This window comes from Cygnus atratus, chromosome 7 (assembly GCF_013377495.2).
Source record: "Cygnus atratus isolate AKBS03 ecotype Queensland, Australia chromosome 7, CAtr_DNAZoo_HiC_assembly, whole genome shotgun sequence".
In the NCBI taxonomy this organism is placed as follows: Eukaryota; Metazoa; Chordata; class Aves; order Anseriformes; family Anatidae; genus Cygnus; species Cygnus atratus.
Window position 1 is genome coordinate 18,885,761 of NC_066368.1, and position 20,986 is coordinate 18,906,746.

The 20,986-nt window shown below is 40.9% G+C and overlaps 1 protein-coding gene across 1 annotated transcript; it reads left to right on the plus strand.

Moving 5' to 3' along the window:
- Nucleotides 1-20,538, plus strand: TMEM273 (transmembrane protein 273). Its single transcript, XM_035539232.2, has 8 exons — nucleotides 1-525; nucleotides 606-771; nucleotides 1,044-1,152; nucleotides 6,049-6,099; nucleotides 6,922-7,032; nucleotides 7,632-7,656; nucleotides 17,499-17,525; nucleotides 18,157-20,538. The coding sequence occupies exons 3-8, from the start codon at nucleotides 1,098-1,100 to the stop codon at nucleotides 18,200-18,202; spliced, it is 315 nt and encodes a 104-aa protein (XP_035395125.1). The 5' UTR covers nucleotides 1-525; nucleotides 606-771; nucleotides 1,044-1,097; the 3' UTR covers nucleotides 18,203-20,538.
- The last annotated feature ends 448 nt before the right edge of the window (nucleotides 20,539-20,986 follow it).

Below are 20,986 nucleotides of genomic sequence, written 5' to 3' on the forward strand. Positions count from 1 at the left end.
GTTGTCTAACGCCATGTTGTGCACATCCCTCCACGAACACCTGGAAGACATAAACATGATCCTTCACTCACATCTTGTCAGAGCAACTAAACATTTGTGAACGCATCTTGCTCATCTGCAGCCATTTTCCTGCCAAGGTGGTCATACACCTGCAGTCACCAGCATTCTCTATAGTCTACAGTGGTCCCATTAAAAACAGACTTCTGGAAGGAGGGAGGGCTTTATAGCTGTAAGCTACTCAGCAAGAAAGAGGTTTTGTCCAGCCTTGAGATGTGCAATTCTGCTGAGATATTCCCTCATCAAAAGAAGGAAAAGGAAGAAAAAATGGGAATTTTCTTGAAAAACAGAAAAATCTGTTTTTTGTTGTTGTTGTTGGTTGGTTGGTTTTACCGTGGTCTAATGAATAAACTGTACTCTTATCAGAGGCATCATCTGGATGTGACACTGCTCGGCAGGGAGATTGGACTAGATGACTTGCAGAGGCCCCTTCCCACCTCAACCAGTCTGTGATTCTGTGATCTGCCAGTAAGTTACTCTTTTTAGTTCCTACTGTGCCCAGACATTTTTCTAAGGCAGAAGCTGGCAATGGTGGCTTTCTTTTCCAGGAACTGGCTTGCAATCTTTTTGCAGCTGTGGTGAATTTCTTCCACTCTGCTCCCCCCAAAAAAATGATTATGGATGGAATTATTAAGAACATTCTCTCTCTAAAGAAGAAAAGCCACTTGCATCACTCCAGGCTGAGAAGACTTCAGCAGAGACCAACTCACTGTGGTAGGACCTTTTCAATTTGGTAAAAATGAATATTAGTATTTAAAGTTCCCTCAGAGAAAAAAAATAGCTGAACTAGGCTCTGACTGTTGGCTGTCCATCTTCTCCTCAAAATGTTTTCAAGCACGTAGTTTATTTATATGTTGAACTTAAACCCAAAAAAGGGAACTTCTGTTTGTAAGTGTAACTACTCAGGATGTGACTGTTGCTTCCCAATATAGCCACGTGACCTGGCTTAGCTCTTTTTTTTTTTTTTTTTTTTTCTCTCACCGCAGAAGAGCAAAATTCAGAAAATTTGGGTGAAATCACTCTGTTGTCAAAACTTCACTATGATCTCACTAACAAGCTGGATATCAGTCCCAACAACATTTCTTCTTCTCTTACGTAAGTGATCGATCATATTTATTTTATTTTCCATCTTTTTAGAGAGCTTTTTTTTTTTTTCCCTGACTTTGGTCTTTGTTGGGGTTATTTATTTCTCAGTCTGACTGCATGCACATGTATGTTGTTTTAAACTTTGTTTAGAACTCTCTTCCTCAGAGAAGAAAAGTTTGTTGAGGCTGTGGGGTATAGGTTGCTGGGTTTTCTAAACAAAATTTTCTACCTTGAGTGCTAAGGGGTTGGCCACATGTCATCCAGAAGACACCCTGAAGTTAAGTACGTGCATCTTTGCATATTAGATGTCAAAGCTGCTGAACATCCTGTTTGGCACTATGTAGGAAACTACTTCACTGGAGTATAAGGAAGAAGTTGATCTGTGTGCATGTTACCTGCAAGCCGCTTTTGCTCTCTGCATCTCTCAGACTTTGATGCTCCTGACTCAGGATGCTTCTAACACTTCCTGTCAACCCAAAGCAGAGCTTTGTCACCCTCACAACTTGCCTTTTCCTTCATGGTTTCTCACCTCCAGTCTGCACAGGGAAGAAATGGGTCACGCAGATAGGAAGTGTCGGCAGGATTTATAATATAACATCGGGACTAAGGTGGACTAATTCAGGATGGAGCTGGCAGCAGCTAAAACACAGAAATATACATGGATGCTGTGATCTCTGAGAGGTTAGGTAAGGGGGCAGGCACCCTCTGGTGGCTAAAATCTCATTGTCACCAAACGGACGCTTCCTATATCACCCTACTTCAAGCAGAAATTCACCGAAAATCATCACTTACCTTGGGGAATCCCACAAGACAGTTTGCCCCACCTGAGGCATACAGCTTAGCTCTTCCAGCTTGCACCCACTGCATATATGCTCCTGCCTCTGCTCCTGCATGCAGCGCTATCCGTAAGTCTAAAGCAGTGCTCTATCCTCTTGTTATATTTCTCAGAGTATATGTAGGAATTTGTTGCTCTCACTGTCCTTTTGTTGGCTCTTGAAGATCTCTGAACCTTCCTATAGATGCTTCCAGGAGCCCAGAGAAATGGAGACGGTCTGCCACGTAAGGCATGGATAACCAACTGTTCTTACACGTATAAAGAGAAAGTGCAACCATTGCTCCCTAGTTACTGACTAGCTATTGCTCAGCAAGCAAATGGCACAAGTCTCATTAATTCAATAGCATTTCCCTGGAGCAAAGAGGTGCAAAAGATAACTTTGCAATAGATAGAAGGAAAATACATTAACATGGCTCCAAGTGGCACACAGAAAGGTGCAGGCAATGCCACATCCATAGGCCCTAGATGGAGAGGAGCCTGGCAAGGGCTAGAGCTCACCAAATTCCTATCTCCTTGTGGGAGTGACTCCTGTCCTCACCTATTACTACAGAAAAGGACTGAGGAATGACCCATTTGTCTGCATGCCAGCAGTGCTTATCTTACAAAATTTAGATGTAACTGAGACTTTTGCTACACTAAATACCTACCTATATATATATATTAACAGTGCATTCTGTACCACTTTTCTCCCTGTGTTGACCCACGGGCAAGGCACTGTCTGAGCACCCATGGATAGCAGACAGAGAACAGGACATCCCTTGGTGGGGCAGCTCCCAACATGGGGTGCTGGCCTCAGGAGCTGTGTTCTGCTTCACCCAGTTCTGCCCATGGCAGGAGGGCTAATCTTGCCCAGGGTTCACAGAGATCATGCACCAGGGGCTCCTGGTCCCCTCAGAGCCTGTTGTGTTCATATGCTGTATGGGCTCATTGCCTGCCCGGCTGCTCTGCCTTGGTAGAGGTAAATCACATCTCCTGGTTTAACCACAACATGAATGATCAACGCAATGCAATCTGTCTGAATCACAGTGCAAATGCATGAGTCAGGCGTGCAGAAAGGCTGGGAAAACAGCATCAGTTACGTCAAGCCCCTTCGAAAGCAATCACAAATCACTCCGGTATAGATATCAAATTCATCTGCAAGGCTCTATGACCCAGAAGCAAATCCTGTCCAAGTTCAGAGGGTTTATTCAAGAGTGGGAGTTAGTCTGAGCCCAGTTTGCAGAGATATGGGCCAGACAGAAAGCTAGAACTGGGACTAGGGAGCTGCAGAGCATTAGGAATCATTTCTATCATCCTGTCGCGGGAGGACGGTGTACATCCCCAGGAGATCTGAACTGATGATGGGACCTAGATCAAACAGCAAAACGTGTTTGACTGTATTGATCCCTTTCTTTCCAACTAAGGAGAAAGGAAAACAAACAGAAGCTAGCTACCTAACATGCAGTCCTCAAAAGCAAGTGGTATTTAAGCAGCATCCAGTAAATGATATTAAACGTTAATTAAAACCATATTAAAACTATGAATTGAAAACATTCTCTCCAGTCCTGTGGGTTTTCAGAGATTTCCCTCCCTCCCTTTTTAAAAAGAAACTAATAATTAAATCTCAATATATTAAAGTGACCTATATAAAATATTCCATGTAAAATATTTTTTCTGCCATAAAACACACAATCTGTCACTGCTTTAATTCCATTAGAAAGCATACATTAAGGTCTATGTATTATGACCATTAGGATAATAAAAGTAATACAATATCACTTTTATTATGTTTGAATTTAAAACATTCTTCATATGAGCACAAAGAATAATTAAGGGGATGGAAGAAAGTTTTTTTTTTTTTTTTTAAATTTATAATGAAATAAATTCACAGGCAAGAGCAAAGAGACTGGTTTTTAATCTGGAAAATCAGAAGCATTGCTTTCTACACCTATGTACTCTTAGACTTTTGTGATTATTGTTTTTCGTTTTTAAATTTCCTTTTTTTTTTTTTTACATTGATTTTGGTCATGTAGAGAAGTCAGCTTTTGTGATCATATCTGCAACTGGATTCCCTACCCCTCCCAACTCCCATCTCTGAGTGTCATGGGATTTTTGGGAGGAAAACATTTCTGCCTGTATAAAATAAGTTTCCTGATATTTCGATTATGAAGAAAAATTTGGGAAAAAAAAAAGGACTTTCAGCTCAGAATTATAGCTCACTAAATACATATGGTTTAAAACTCAAGACTTTTTTAAGCTTGTCTCCAGGGTTTTGAAGCATGGTTCATAATTTATGAAAATTTGGGATTAGAAATGTGACTAAGGCCAGGAAATAAAAACAAATCTGTTCAGAGTCACCCAATGTATCAGATTTTTCTGATGTAATGGCAGAAGCCCCAGAGCCCAGACTCAGCTCAAGAGATTTTTCATCAATCTGAAAAGCAGACTCAACACTGATGTCTCTAATGGGACAGAAATGGCTGGTTTGGTGGCTTTGGAGAATGAGAGGATTATGCTTGAAATTTAAAAACAATCTCATTTTTAAGTATTCATTTTAGTGGGAAAGAAATGAAAGCACAGCCCCCAAAACCTCAAGAAGGCAGGATTATTTCTCCGTGAGGAGAGGCAATCTGGGCTTTACTATGTGGGCATTTTAGTCGAAGGAAAGCTGGATGCATTTAAGACCTTGAAATCCCACTTGAGTTTCAGTCAGAAATCCCCATTAAAGTGGGGAATGCCTATGAGAAGACAACGTGGGGTGCAGAACAGCAGTCATCCTGCCAGGTCCCATATGACCAACCAGAGGTACCATCACCCAGGCAGAGGATTGCCAAGGAGGGCACCCTCAGGGATGCAGGTCCAGCACAGCCACAGAGGAGCAGATCATCCTGTGTCTGCCAGGGTAGGTTTAGTAATCTCACGTGCTGTAAACACTTAATGTAGGCCTTGAAGTTTTACAGGATAAGTACTCTGGTGCAGAGGTACTAATTCCGTCTGCATCAGTCCACTGCCAACCACAACACAGGTTTGGTTCTGGAAATAATAATGTCTGTTGTCAGCCCAGCAATAGCTGGAGAGGACTTTTGAGTTCCACCTGAAGAATTTGCCAGAGACGGAAATTTAATAGCACATTGTTTTAAAATGCAGGGGATATATCTGCCTTTAAGCCTTCTCATGCTCCAAGCAACTCATGCAGCTGTGCAACAGTTAGGTTATTTGGTGCTGCTTGAAAAGACTTTGGTGGGAACACCCTTGCATGCCCATCACTGGGAAACATTCAGTTGTACATTTTCAGCAATTTCCTACAATGAGCAAGCAACATCAAATATGACTTTTTTTTTGTTAAAAAAAAATCTACTTCTTGTTGTTGGAAAGTTTTGAGTCCATCTCCTTCAAAAACTACATGGGAAAGAATTGTTTTCTTCAAAGCCACTCTATCTTGAGGGACCCTGCACACTCCAAGCATCAGGCAGCCCAGCTCATTGGCTTTATGGAAGAGAGCAGGGCCAGGAGTGGGGCCTTTTTAATGAACAGGCAGCTTGGCACAGGAATCTCTGGAAAGGTTGCATCCAGCTTACAATGTTTTCTTGCCCACAAGAGGAAATGACTCTTCTCTAAATTTCTTTTTGAAGGCTGGGGCTACAGCACAGGTAGGACTGGGGTTTTCTGGAGAAGGATGTGTTGTGTCCTCTTTTGCTAGCATGTCTTACTAGTTTTACTGCATCTGTAGTCCTTTATGTGATTTATAGGAACTTCTGTTTCAACTCTTGCACACAGCTCATGGGCTTGCAGGGAGGAAACCTTAGAAAGGAAACAATGCTACAACAAAAGTTTTTAAAACTATATTTTCCATTCTGTCCGAAAATTAGCACTCAGTGATTTGTTCCAAATTTCTAAGATTTCCTCATTAACTTTACTAATTAACTTTGCTAACACTTCGCTACTGCAGGAAGCCTCAGGTCCTTTCTTAACCTTTACCTGGATGTTCCTTTCCTTTGGGAATAGCCTGATACAGCATTCTTAGCTTTAGACCAGGTGCATACAGCACATTCTTCCTAATGTCTTAACAGACAAAAATATTTCCTTTTCAGATTCTTGGAGAGCAAAGGTCTATGCTTCTGAAAACTCAGAGGATGAAATAGGTCAGTTTATGGGGAGATTTTCACTTTCAGGCAGAAAGTCACGGGGGAGGGTGGGAGGGTTTGGGAGTGAATACACATAGAAGAATTTAAAAACTTTTTATGTGTAAAAAATTATTATCTGGTTGTGTGCTTGTACTTTGCCTAGCACAGCAGAGTTCTGCCATGTGACTGGAGCCTTAAAATGAATTTTAACTAAATATAATGAGCATAGGGAGGACAGAGCCAGGAGTATCACAGATCCTGCAGTCTCCAGCCTGACAGATGAAGGTGGACCCTATGTACACATAGTGATGCAAAATAACAATATGCTTCATAGTTTACACTTAAAATTCTCCTGCTTCCTCCCCGCAAAGAGCTACAGGCAGAGTAGTCAGGCAGAGCAGGATGATGGGGTTGGGAGGAGGAGATGAAGCTGTGCACGTGCAGGTAGGGGCAGCAGGAATGGGAGATTGGTAGGATACAGAGCGGAGAGGGAGTGGGGGTAATAGAATCCACTTTGGCAAAAAAGTTAGAGTCCTAGCTGTAAAACTCAGCTGAGACCTGCACACACAAAAAGCTAAACTTTTTCATTATCATATAACTGCATTGAGCCCCTTAGCCACAGTTTCATATGGTTTCATGCTGCACAGGGGTAGTCTGGTGTGTGAATATCCTCACCTACCTGGTCTGGCTCAGCGTCATCAGCCACTTCTGAAGAATAGATGTGACTTTAAAAAAAGATGTATTTTAACTTTGGCAAATTTGTGTTACCACATCTGAAACAAACAGCTGTATTTATTACTTATCGGTGTATATTCACTGTCTTGTTTTCAATTTTTGCAGATTTCACATATCTTATTATAGGAGTTACTCTGGGAGCCTTTCTAGCAATTGGTTTTATAGCAGTCATAATTTGCATGATCAAAAAACAAATGCTTGACAATGTCTTTGGAGGTAAGAGAAAATACTCCCGATTTCTTATCCAGAGATTTAGATCTCCTTGCGTTTCATGCTATTTACAGTAAATGCTTGTCTCTTAAAGGATAGTTTTGCAAACAGACTCCCCAGGTACCCTGTGAGGATACAAATGATGGCGTAATGCTACTTCCTGAAAGACAAACAGCTGATGCTTTCTTTATTGGCACTACATTCCCTAAGGGGAAATTGCTTCCTCCTAATTCTCATCAAGCATCTACCCTTGAAGTTGTTTCTCATTACACTCTGGATATGTACTACCAAAACAAATCAAACCAAACCAAACAAACAAAAAAAAAACACCACAAAATCTCAAAATAGCCAAAACATTAGCAAAAATAGTTTTGAGAAAGTTGTTGTGAGGTATTCCAGCTGGAAGAATTAAGAAGGGCTTTAGGAAGGTTGCATGGCACTACTAATATTAAAGAGTTTTGCCTCGGAAAGGATGGCTGGACCTTTACCTCCTCCAGCAGCTCTGCTGATGTTCTGCTGGTTGCATTCTCACGGCATGTGAACAGGCCTATCATCACTCTTTTCCTGGTTTCTTAACTAACTGCATTTTCCTGTTTTCTCTTTAGAGTCAGATGGCAAAATGGATAGAAGGTAAGAATCATTGCTCCCAGGGTTTTCTGAGGGGCAGCATGATATGCAAACTGTAATGATAAATTTCTCTTTCTTTACATATTATACTTCCCCACAACTGTGATTTGAATGATAATATAATGTACATTTAGGTCTCTAGAGGACCATGACACCCAGTACATCTAGTGGAGCTGCATGGAAAAGGAAATTCCACGTAACAGGGGTTTGACATTTAAGAACTAGGAAAGAAATCCCAGCAAACTGAGATTCATTTTCAAAAGAAAATACTTCAAAAGCTTTTGATTCTGCCCTTTTATTTTGCACTATATTTAACAGCAAGCTCAAAAAAAAAAAAAAAACAAAAAAAAAAAACCCCTTAGATTTGGATGAAAGCCAAAGGTCTCATTTCAGAGGTGCTGAAGTTAGATTCTCTTTGACATTGGTAGAATTTTTCCATGTTTTCTCTGCAACAGAGCTTTTACTATACTGATATATTTTCACAAGCCCTTTAGATTTCCAGAAAAAAAAATAGAGACAAAAAAGAGGAGTCTGGGAAAAAAAGAAAAAAAAAATGGAGACAAGAGAAAAAAAAGCCAGAAAGATATAAACCAGAGCAAATGGCTTCATCAAAAGTTTCCCAGTCACTGTGACTGGACCTCAGTTCCGAGAACTCCCTTCACCCAAAGGCCTTTCAAATCAAGGTCATGCGGTGATCATTCCCACTGGAAAGGATGTATTTTTACCCTCCACTCTCTTTCTCACTACCCAGAACCAGTAAGCTTCTGGCCATTTTAGGTTTTGAGCACCTTATGGGCTCACAGGCTCAAGAGGTAGTGTCAGACTGCTTAGGGAATGACTGCTCCTCATCTGAGGTCGTTCAATAGGGTGGAGATGTAGAGTGGGGGTAGACAATGTTTTGTTTCTCCCTAAGACATTTTATGTGAGTAAAAAAAAATGAGATTACATGAATTAATCAGCATTCTCATGAACTGAAGGCAACAGCTGTTCTCAGTGACCTAAGAAGAGCCTTTTGGCCTCTTTCAGAGAGGTGGATAGAAGTGCTAATAGGCACGTCCTCATCAGTCATTCCTCACAGAGGCAACACAACATATGCAAACACTCAGTTTAACATGAAGGCAAGGACACTCTTTGCAGAAGGTATTGTAATGTTTTGCCTAACAGAGAAAGGCCCCAGCACAGAGCATCTGTTGTTTGCCCAAGGAGATGCTTCCACAGCCTCACACAGCTAACCGTCACAAAACCCGTTTCCTTTCTCATCACACACTGTGTTCAGTCTCTTCTCTTACAAGACACTCCTTCTTGCTTTCTGTGTATCAGCCTAAAATAAATTAAGACTATCGTACAGCCAAAAGACAGAGCATAGAGAACCCAGTGAGCTGTTTCTGGTGCGTTAGGGACAGTAAAGACACAGCAACGAATGGGGAGGGAGAAAGAGCTAAACCAAAACAGAAATCTCAGAGACCAGAGTCAGGAGAAGAGGAGGAAGGGGACAAAGACAAGGAGAGACACGGAAGGCAGTGGATTTACTGCCTGGATCAAATACAGATGGCACTATCTGTAAGGTTCCCAGTTGCGTGTTAAAATTGGGGTCTTAAGGCTGGAAGCATGACACAGTACACACAGCACACTTTGTCTTAGAAATGCTGACACCAACTAGTGAGAAAAGCTGTAATTCCACAATATCTGGGGGCAAAACTAGGTATCCTAAAGATGACCTTTTTTCTGTGTAGTGGAAAACAACTAGAAATCCACCATCTCTTCTTAGTCCATTGTACTTTTCAATGCTACTGTGGCACTGAGTAGTTTATTAACAAATCTTTGTTCTTGTTCAATTCAAGGCATCTATGTACTACCTCTTAGTGGATTTTTAAGGGATTCTATAATACAGATGCTAATCTGAGGAAACAAAATAGTCGTTTACTGGTCTCAAGGAAACCATTGGTTTGTAGTATAAAATAGTCAATACATAATGTGATCCTCAGTACCTAACAAATACATAATTAATTCTTGTTTACCTACTGTAAGGATGGAGTAGTATGACTGATACGACAATGCTGCAAATAATGCAAACACATAAATTAGGCTCTAAAGAATTTACAGAGAGATTATATATGAGAAAGTTATCAAAATTACATATGAAAATCAGATATCCTTGTAATAGCATAAATTTTTAGGAAGGAAGTTGGTATGGTGGCTTGTTCTATAAACAAATATATGCTATTCCACATCTCAGATGATGCAAACCCAACCTATTTGTTCTTTGCACTATCATTTTTAAATCCAAGCAACCTACTCGCAGAAATCAAAGGGAAATACAGTATACAAGATCCAATGTCCTATTTCATCTTTCCTCCTAACCTTTAGAGGTTGGCCTTTCCATAGGACTCTCATCCATGTTGGCATCTCTTCTTTGTAGGACCAAACTTTAACCAGAGAACGGTGGGAAATGACATGTTTCAGTTTCCAACATTCATCATTTAAATGGTTGAGGTTGATTGTGTATCTCTGGAATGAGATGTATGGGAGGTAGATGTTCTTAACAACAAAAACAAACAAGCAAGCAAAAGTAACCCTCCAACAAAAACATCACAATCCCTCCAACCTGAAAACATCGATGTCCTGAAAACAGCATTGAAATATTACCTGATAAGTACTCATCATGATTAAGTGCTACAGTGTCACAAATACTAAGGAGTTTCCTCAAGAATATCCAAGCTATATGTTCATTTTTATCTGATTTATTTTTCCCCATAGGTCAAAGGGATAGCTTCCCATTTATTCAGGTCAGTGGAGAGACGTGATAATTAGATCTAACCTAATTTTCACTACTTGCTTCACTACCCTGGAGATTCTAATTCATGGCATTTTTAGGACAGTGGCTCATCCCAGAAACCCTTTTGATAATGCAAAGTCCTCTATCAGAAATTACTTGGTCCTAGATTTATTCCAATCAATCATAAAACCATCCTGAATCCCTCAGCTATACAGGCAACCTGAATCCCTCAATGATAATCAGGATATCACCCCTTTAGGACTGGAAAGGAAAGCTGGCATACCATCCACAATCAATTTAATTTTCTACTTCACCACTGATGATTATTAGTGTTTGTTCAGGGAAAAACAAAACAAACTCCACCACCTTAATCCACCTGATAGAGCACTTGCTGAATTCATAATAATCTAAATTTTGTTTTAAATTTCACACTATTATTCCCATAAGTGCCTCAAGTCATTCAATTTTTCCCTCTAACTGGGATATACTCTGAGTGGGAGTCTTACAGCCACATACCAGTTGAAAGCCTCCACGCAGAGAATCTCCATTTATGCTAAAGCCCCCATTAGCTGAAACCTAACCTAACCAACACATTGCAAGATCACGTTTTCCACTGAAATAAACATCCTTCTATGTCCCCCTTGATGCTTTCCCAAATCCTTAAAACAGAAGTGTTTCTAGACCCAAATCATACTGTCAGCTCACTGTGAAATAATTAACATTCACCAGTCTATCCAGGTATATAACATTGTGATTTAAACAATCAATTCATAATGGGATGCCCTTAAACTCAATGGGATATTTACTAACGCTTGAGAAGAGAGAGAGCCTTGAGGCAAGCTGCTGTCAGCTAACAAAATAGTAATTTAGATGTCAACTGACTATTATTTAATGTCCTTTTTTTTTAATTAATAGCTCATGTCAGTTTCAAATGCCATCTTGGTGTAAGCTTGGTAAATTATAATGCCTAAAATTTCATGCAAGTTTAATGTATTAATAAAAATGTCTGGGCACATTTAATGCTGGCAATATTTTGAGTTAACTACAGTGTATGGCAGCCAGATTTATTTTGACAGAAGGAGACAAAGAAAGAGGCATACGTAGACAAGGAGAAGGATGGAGAGACAGAGAATGTATACTAAAAATGAAAAGGCATGCATTTTAAGCTTGCTGTAGTAGCAAAAACGAATCTGTTGCCTCAGTACGTCCTGGGGAACAACACATACCAAAACTCCTCATGCAGTTCTCTGGGTTCTGCAGGCCCCCATGGAAGTCACTCAGCATAAGATCAAGTTTTAAAACACAACGCACAAGGCATACTGATATGTGAGAGGACAGAAGGAGCTTGGGAGCTGCACAGGCCCAGTGCCAAGTATAGTGCTGATTTTCTTTTGCTATCTGAAGTGATATCTAGATGTTCTCTTGAGTTTTATCACTGAATTTCTTCCAAGTGACTGACTTTTCTTTCCTTTCCTGGACTTGTCTTGTGAAACAAAAGGTAATCTTGTGAGTCAGAGCATTCTTTAAACAAATGGCAGAGGGCTTGGAACTAAACTAGGTACATCTCCTAGGCTCTTTTTGAATGAAAACAACTCAGCTGAGTGTTATAGCCCTTGCATTATTCTCAGCTAGTGGAGCTCTCCCAGTGGGTTGTAGCAGGCCATGCCTATTGACAGGGAAAGCCCTCTTCTTTCCTTATCCTGACCATGGAATATCTGTGCACTCCAGGCATGAGAAATTCACCTTTCTGGTCACGTCAGATTTTTGTAACCAAGAGTCATGCAGTAAGCAAGATCTGGACGGTAATATACTTAAAGACAATAATTAAAACTAGCTCCATGAAAGGAAATTCTCCTTTCTTCCCACATCTTCATGAAACAGGATGTTCCTTCGCCAGTAGCAGATTTCATAATGGCACATGACAGTGTATTCCCCATGTGCATGAGGGTTAACCACAGTTCCCATGGAAATCCAGGATGCTGGTGTGCAGCCCACAACCACTCGCATCTCCAGCCCAAAGGTGTTTCTATAGAAGACAATGTACAGAACATCGTATTTAATTTTAGCTACCTCAGTTTCACTTCAGTGAGTGGAGACTACAGTGACGGGCCTGCCATCCTTCACTAGACATTCCTGTTTAACAAGAGAAAGACAATTGAAGAGTGCAACAAGTGTTTCATACTAACTGTGTGTAACTCTCCAGGCTGCCAGCAATCTGCAAAGGGCCTTCAGCAGAGGTAACTCTTGAAGCCCCTGTGAAATGATAACCTTTGAGGCTGATACAGAGTTCAAAGTCATGGCTCATTGCTTCCATTTAAACTCCCTCTCTGAAACTAAGCAGAAACAGTCATCTCATCTTGAAAGCCTCTGATCTCCACACTGTCTAACTCTAAAAATATTGCTATGGATTAACAGGAGGTGAAACCATCCACTTGGAAAATATAAATATCAGAGATGGATGGCATGACAAAATCTAGGTTTGGACAATTAAGTGCAAGTGTGAATGTTGAGGTGCAGTTTCTTACAGAAAATGTATAGGTTGCAGAACCATCACCACCTGAGTTTGAGTCAAGAAGCTTTTTCCTACCATTTTGTCATGTTTGCACCTATACCCAGCTGCACAGACAGGCAGAAACTGCACACATAACAGAGCTGATCTAACCATTTCAGAGCTTTCAAGCAGGCTGAGAGTCAGAACAAAAAGCCTCCTATTAGGAGCGGAGAGCAGTTCTTAGTTTCCTTTTGATCTAAATAGTCCAGATTGGCCTATAATGCTGTGAACTGCGGAATGCATCTTCTGCCAGACAGGAAGCCAATCAAGTAGACATGAGTCATACCACAGATACTATTAGCTGCAAATCAAAGATACGCTAATCACTGGAGTCTGAGCTCACAAACTTAACTGGAGACCTTGCTCTGATGTTAGGGTACAGAAAGCCTCTGTGAGAAAGCCACAAGGAGGAGACCTTTGGAAGATGGGGTCAAAGTTCACAAATCAAAATTGTTAGGTAAATACACATTTAAGAGAAGAGACCTTGCCCTTGTCCAAATGTGTCATTGAAAGAGCAGTGCTCAAGGAAAAAGGATTAAGACCTAGAACAGAGGCTACACAAGATGCTGGGCGCTGAAATGCATCGCAGCAACTCAGATAGTGCATCAGCTATTCACACGTAACACTATACATTCACTTCACAGCCAGGGAGGGATACTGTCTCGGTCGTTCTACTATCCATTGAAATTGTATCTGCTTAAGATGCAAACACATACCACTGCTGTACTATAGGCAAGTTCACAGGAAAAAGTACATGAAATAGCAAGATGCTAAAAATACATCTGCAAAGCAACTCTCTTTTATATAGTTACTGATCAGAGTAACTACGATGTCTTCTCCAGAGAAGATTTTTATACAAAGAGAAGATGAAACAGGGATGGGTACTGGTTGTTTTAAGCCACACTACAGCAACTTTTATTACTTTTCAGTGAAGTAATTTTCTCCTGTGGAAATATGTCAGCTTGGAGGTAGATATTTTCTTTACACTGATCTGACATTTGGAGGACGTTTCCCAGTAGTGAGGTATTTCACTTTTCAGCCTAGTGATGCCTGGTACAAGGCTAGCTCATTCGCAACATTTCATTCAAGCTGTGGCCTTTCTGCTAAGGCTCACATTAAGAAGTTATTATAGGATTTGTTCGGACATCTTTGTAGATGCTACCAATCAGTGCTGCAGTTCCTCTCTAGAGGAGCTGAGACCACTTCAAAGTAGCTTTCTCATGCATGTTTGTAAACATCTTGTAACAACAGTAGTGACACGTCAGAGGGAAAGGAATTAGCCATAACCTTCATCTACCCCTGTTTTCTCTGAATTGCCAGTAATCCAGGCAGGCCTAACTTCCCTAGAGTCCCTGAGGTACCTGCATCTGTTTTATTTTCCTAAAACAGGCCCCTCTTTTCCTCTGCCAGGAATATTCCTTTTAAACTCTGATACCCAGTGTCTTTTTCTGGAGAAAATCAGTCATTCAGTAGAATCTTTGACACCTCTGGGGTCACCAGTTTGAATGTTTTCTCTCATCCCTCAGCGATATATGCCCTAAACTGTTGTTTCCCTTACCACTCATTTTTTCCTCCAGAAGCCTTTCATTGTCCCAACTAATACATTCTCCAAAGAACCCAATCATCAGGTCAATATATAGTTTTCATAAATAATTAGAGGTTTACAAATAAGGAAAAACAAAGCCAGCAAAGACACAAAAAAGCAACCTCAGCAAAAATGGCTGTCTCAACTTTCTTGCAAACATACATTTTCAGAAACAAACTGTAAATACCTGTTCTGTGTTAAGGCAATGGTCACCAATAAACAGGACAATAAACTGGCTTTTCTACCTTGTTCTGTCACTGTCCTGTCTAGCAGGACTTGTTCTGAACAACCTTGGGCAGGTTACTTTGGCTCAGGTTGCCCTTTCCATAAAATGAAATTAATCTTTATTATTGCACACTTCAAAAGCAAGGACACTAAGCTTTACACTGTGCTGAGAACACTGGGCTTTAACAAGCAACGCTAAGCCAATCTATAGGTACTCTTCAGGCCCTCAATTCCTTTCAACACCATTTTTGAACGGCAGGTCTACTTCATATATAGATGCATAGACAGAGAGGCAGTGTTATATATACACATACACATAGCCCAGACTGTTCGGGTGAGATTAATTCATTAAGCCCCTTTCCAGGATACTGCACTGATGCCAGCTATGAGCCTGATGGGCAGAGCCACACTTCTGGCTATTTTTTGATCCTTCCTGGCCACTTTCCACATTCTCTGGGAGAGCATCTGCCCCAGGACGCTTGTGCTCTCATCAGATCTGGGGGCTGCATTTGCAGTTGACCTTTTCACAGCTGCCAAATGGGGAGGAATCCTTATTCCTTCCTCCTCCTCTGCACAACTGTTTGAGGCTAGTCTTGAATAGCTCTAAGTCATTTGATTGTAAGAGTTGGTCCCAAACCTGCTGAGTCAGGAGAATGCTTTCCTGGCAATTCAGACACCTGTCAGAGGCAATTCCTTCCACAGCCATCGTGGTCTCTGCTGTCAAACTCACTGGTGCCACTGAATCCAGCAAGAACTGAGTAACAGCAAGAACTGAGTAACCCACTCCCAAATTTGATTTACTACACAGGCATTGCAATGCTTGTACTGACACAGGAGAGGTGGAGGAGCAGGGTGGGAGCTGGGAACAGCTACAGTTTAGGTGGCAATGCTGCTTTTCAAGTCTTTGTGAACTCATTACTTTAAGTGAGCTTCCACTGCTCCCTGGAGGAGAGGAAAGTATGAGCTGTTCCCAAAGGATGGTCCCATTCCTAGAGTCAGTCCTGCTCTGCTCCCCAGTCGCTCCCAGTACAGCTGCATGCTCTGGTCAGGCAGCCACATATTTCCTTTCAGGGAACAGGTCTGGCCAAAAACTTCATGGCATAACAAAAATCATTTTCAGAGAGATCTGGCTGTTCAAGGATATCCAGCACAAGGGAAGTGGTGGGATTTTATGGGCAAGGTGCTGGAGAAGGCTGGACCATCCTTCTGTGGTGCAGCTGGCATTGTCGATTGTGGGGAGGCAGCCTAAGAGCATCAGCAAGAAAGCCATTCTCTTTAAGTGACTTACCAATTATATTGGGCTATATGGAGAGGAGCATCAGCCTCTCAAGCAGTGTATTCTCTGCTCTTTTTGTACATGGAGAATTAGTTACTCAGGGTGAGGCAGGCAGTCTCTTAGGAACGGTGCTGGAAGACAAGGCCTGTCCCAGCAGTTCCCTGCCGCTTTCTCTCTCAAACACAGGCAGGGGATGGGATCAGGTGAGCATCTCCAAACCTAATCAGTTGCTGATTCACTCCAGTTAGCTCAGATCACTCTGTGCTGGCCTCATTCTGCATTAATCTGTTATTGATCTGTTGTCAAAGTCAGAACAAGAGGGGAAAATTGTTAGGTTTTTGTTTGTTTGTTTAAATGACTACAGTTCCAGACAGGCAGAAATTTGTGTAACTTAGTTCACATGCTTAAACCTAGGAGTTTCTTTTTGTGTGTGTGAAGAAACGTTGACAAGTTCAAAAGTACGGTGCACATCGGGTCTTCTGATTGTGTTTTCAGTTCCCTCATCTCTCTGAGAAGAGCTGACACAAACTGTTAGGAGCAAGCTGAAAAATACTGCTGCTGGACCCAAAAGAGCAGCGTCACTACCTGTAATTACTTTGTCTGTGAAGTGCCAGCCTGGTGGAGGCAAAAGAGGGCTGAGACAGCCACCAGAAGCCTCCGGTATGGCCAGTGGGCACCTCTCCTTTTGCCCCAGCCAGACCCCTTCTCTGGACGCCCTGGAAGATCCCCCAGGGCTGTGCGAAGCAGGTAGCAAGAAGGGAGTTCAACCATAAAAGCACCACAGGACGGTGTGGACGCACCCTAGCCCCAAACTGGAGAAAGGAACAAGGGGAAAAAGAACAGAGCTGGAAAAACACAGATTTTCCTCTGATTCCAGCCTATATGTGCCCACCATATGCTCTCCAGTGGACTTTATGCCCAGTTCAAGCTACAAAGATACCAATCAGCCCTTAACTATTTCTTATGGCCACGAACTGTTAGTGCAGTGAATTTCATGTTCACAGAAAAATTCAGCACATCTTTCCAAAAAACATGTGCAAAAAAGTTTCTCTCAGAGAGGGAAGAAGACTGAGACAAATTGCAAGAAGCCAGTCCCTGGCTGACAAATCTCCTGTGAGGTCTTTCTTTAGCAAAGTCATCAGAAAATGCTTAAGTAGTATTGAAGGTGGGGGACCTGAATACCATTTCCCAGTTGAGTCATGAGATCCAAGAGTATAAATAGCTGAGGGCTGCAAGGCAAGATGACATCTTATTTCCAAGCACTGACGCTAGATGGAGTAAAGCTGAATAACAGATTAAGAGCAGTGAAGGAAAGAGAAAGGAGGAAAAGTTCCTGCATTTCACCAGCTCCTAATGTGTTGATGCTTTGCATGATTATTTTGATTAATGCACTGAAAGTCACCATTAATAACTCTTTCTTTATACTTTGCAGGTCAAATATGGGATCCAGTCAGAACAGGTACATTGCTGGGTACATGTAGGTCTGGGGAATCCCCATCCACCTTGTTCCTATCCCCATCCACCTTGTTCCACCCTGCACGGCCTATGGCAAGTCTTTTAGCTGCCTCATCCTCCTGTATCCCAGTTGTGACAGCATGACTGTGCTGCAAAGCAGCTGCCCTGCACGAGCAGCTCCTCCAAGCAGTAAGCTCTTAGAGCTGCAGCCATTATCGGGGTCCAGGAGCTGCTCCACGTGTGAGAAGGGGGTCCCAGGAAGAAGCCCAAATAACAATGACCCAGCTTGTAATGCAGTGAGAAATTCTCTTAGCAGAACGCTGCCCTACAGCACATTGCTGCCTGCTGGGGAATCTGGAAGTCACCACCGCAGCCCGAATCATACATTCATCCTGTTAGCTCACTGAGGAAAAAATGGGTATCTCCAAAGAGACAAACATCTAGGAAAGATAAACTAAATGGGAGAAACTTCATGAATGTAACTACAGCCCCTCCAATAATAATTTTATAGGAACCCTGTAATTTTTATCTGTGTAGCACCCATCTCAGCTTTTACAACAATGCTATGGATCTATTTAGATAAAAGCAATACCAGAAAATTATTGTTAACCTGTGATGTTTTCTTTTCTTTCCAGAGATGACATCAATGTACTAGGAAAACCAAGTACAAATAATCAATAATCCTTTTGCAATTGACAACTACATGGTCTGAGGCTTAACAGAAGTCTCTTGTGGATGAGCAGGAATCTCACCAATAACAATTCCTTTCTTTGCTCTTTAATTGAAAGACTGAATGATTGATTGATTGATTACAGGAAGAGCTTGTAATGCATGCTAACTTCCACCACCTGTACCAAAATGCCTGCAGTCCCTAACAGCATGCACACATGAAGGAAACATTTGAGGAAAATAAAAAAGATGAACTCTGCTCATTAATAGATCTTGTTTAGTTGGTGATAAATGCATGATTTATTTCCAAAATCAATTAAATACAGGGTATTCAAAAAGCTAGCAATACATTTCAGCAGCAGAATTCATAGTCACACTCATATTTCAGGTTAGGCAAATAATGGTTGAAGTAACTTAAAAATTATTCATTTGAGTTTGAAGCCAACAAGGCTTCTCAAGGTTTTTCAGGAAAAGTATGTTTTGTATTAATGTGAAAACATTTAATTCACTAAAGGTAAATCTTGTTTAGCTTTAGGATCAATACCTTTTCTTTAGCTTTAGGTGGTAATGTTAATTTCAGCCATTTTAAATGAATTGTGGTCAGTTATGAACTAATGTTTTCTATGTTTATTTTTAGAACACTGAAATAAAAACAGTTGTATACCCCAAACAAAAGTTTCTGGACACCTGAAATGAAATATTTTGTTTCAGCTTCCTACAAACAAGCTAATCTGCTGTTTCCAAAATCCACCCAACCCTATTTTTTCAGTGTAAAACAATGCACTAAGTTCAATCAGTCTGTGAATAATTTTAGTCTCCTATCCCTCCATTCTTGTTCTAGCCTTGTATATGCTGTTGAATTTGTAGTCATCAAAAATGTTTGCCTAATTCTAGGTATAAGCTTCTTACAGTGCAAGTGACAAGAAGAGCTTTGTCTCAGAACATTTTTAAACAAATTAAATAATTATAATTGTTTAAACCCAAATTATTTTGTAAAAACATCCCAAATTTTGCAAAAGCTGTGAGCCTATGGTCGCAGTTAAGAAAATAATGCTCTGGATTCTATTCTGCTTGTTTTAAAGCAAGAATATTGTCATCACAGGGTGCAAGAAAAGCAGGCAGATATTTGTATTTCGAACCAGGCTTTACTTTCAGCTTGTAAAGACAGGCAGCAAATGTCAGCTGTGGGGGCTCTGCGAACACTTGGCTGGCAGCGACTCTGTGCTGGGCATCCTCTCCTCTCAGGAAACCCAGCAGGAATCAAAGGCTTGGGAGACTCAGGTAGATGGCACATGTGACATTAAATAATGTGATGGGATTTCACTGGCATAGCTGTTACATCACAGCATTACAGGATGACTCCAAACAGGATGTTACTTGATTTTATTGCAGCTTACAAATAATTACTAACCAGACCACAAAATAAATAAAGTGGATATGGCAAAACTTTTATCCAAGGCCTAAGTCTGTAGACATATGGATTTGTTAAACTCTCATCTAACATCCATTCCTGAAGCCAGTCTCTGCTAGCTTTTAAGCCAGTTAAACTTTTAAGCCAGTTTCTGCTCTCAGTCATGCCAGTCTCTGATCAGAATAAATGAAATTCTTTCCAGTTTTTCAGTACTGTAATACAGCAGAAGCTATTCAACTTGAAAAAAAAAAGAAAGAAAAAGAAAAAAGAAAAAGTTTTAAAAAAGCAAGAAATAGAAAAAGTAAAAAAAAATAAAAATAAAAGAAAAAGAAAAAGTGAAGAGAAAAAGAGAAAGAAAAAGAAAGGCAAATATTAGACTTGAATCCTGAGTCCAACCTGGAAAGTCTGTGTCTTATTAACAAATGTGACTTGAAAGATTCCTGGATACCAGTGTCCCCTTTCCATTAATCAACTTTCAGACTGAGAGCAGCTACAATTAGCCCCACATTTTGAAGTTAGATCTGATGCCCTGAGTCAGAGGCTGAGTCACACCGTCAGAGCAGAAATAACAGAATTATATTTTTATGAAGAATAAGCTACTGTGCTAAATTCTAACTGTAACTGAAAGGACTTGAATATAATTTTGTTCTGACCTTAGCAAACCAGGTAATTTCCCAAATGTGCAAAGGAAACCTTGTTATTTATTTGGATTGTAATTTTTCTGCACATTTTGAACAACAAAATGTAAGGCTTATTTCAGAGAAAAGTGATATATTGGAATAATTTCCCTGGATTCCCTAGGTGTCTGTTACCCAGTTCTGTAACACTCCAGTTCATTAGCCGCATTTGCAAACAGATAAACTAAAGCAGTAATGTGATACTTGCAAGTAATTGTGTATATGTACATGTGTAAGTGAATAAACCATCTTGTAAGGTATCTGTTAATTGATTTGCTTCCTTTAGTACCATTTTAATTAAGACTTGGAACAGAAGAGAGCATGTGGTCAGGGAGGGAAGCTATTACCTTCCCTTATTTGTGCGAATAAATGTTTCTTTTGCATCATTTCAGTACACTACAGGAAATAAAGATGAAAATAAACAAAATAAAACAACAACAAAAAAGAGTAAGTTACAAGCAGTAGGGGAGAAAGGCCTGGAGAATTATGATTACTGATCTTGATCAGGCAAAGGCCCTGGGCTGGAAATTAAGAGTTCCTAAAACCTTTTGGGGTGTGCTTGGCTCCCTGAGTAGAGGAAAAGGATGGGCGACACAGAGACAAAAAGCTGGAGCAAGGGGTCCCAGCGCTGCTGCCTTTAGCAGCTGTCCCTGCTGCAAGGGGCCGTGGTGTCCACAGCCATCAGTGCCCCATGACGCCTGACTGTCC

What these genes read in the sequence shown, in the direction of transcription:
- TMEM273 (XM_035539232.2), top strand. Translation starts at nt 1,098, where the DNA reads ATGATCTCACTAACAAGCTGGATATCAGTCCCAACAACATTTCTTCTT. An exon ending in AAACTCAGAGGATGAAATAG is followed by an intron (nt 6,100 to 6,921) that starts GTCAGTTTATGG and finishes CAATTTTTGCAG; the next exon opens with ATTTCACATATCTTATTATA. An exon ending in GATGGCAAAATGGATAGAAG is followed by an intron (nt 7,657 to 17,498) that starts GTAAGAATCATT and finishes TATACTTTGCAG; the next exon opens with GTCAAATATGGGATCCAGTC.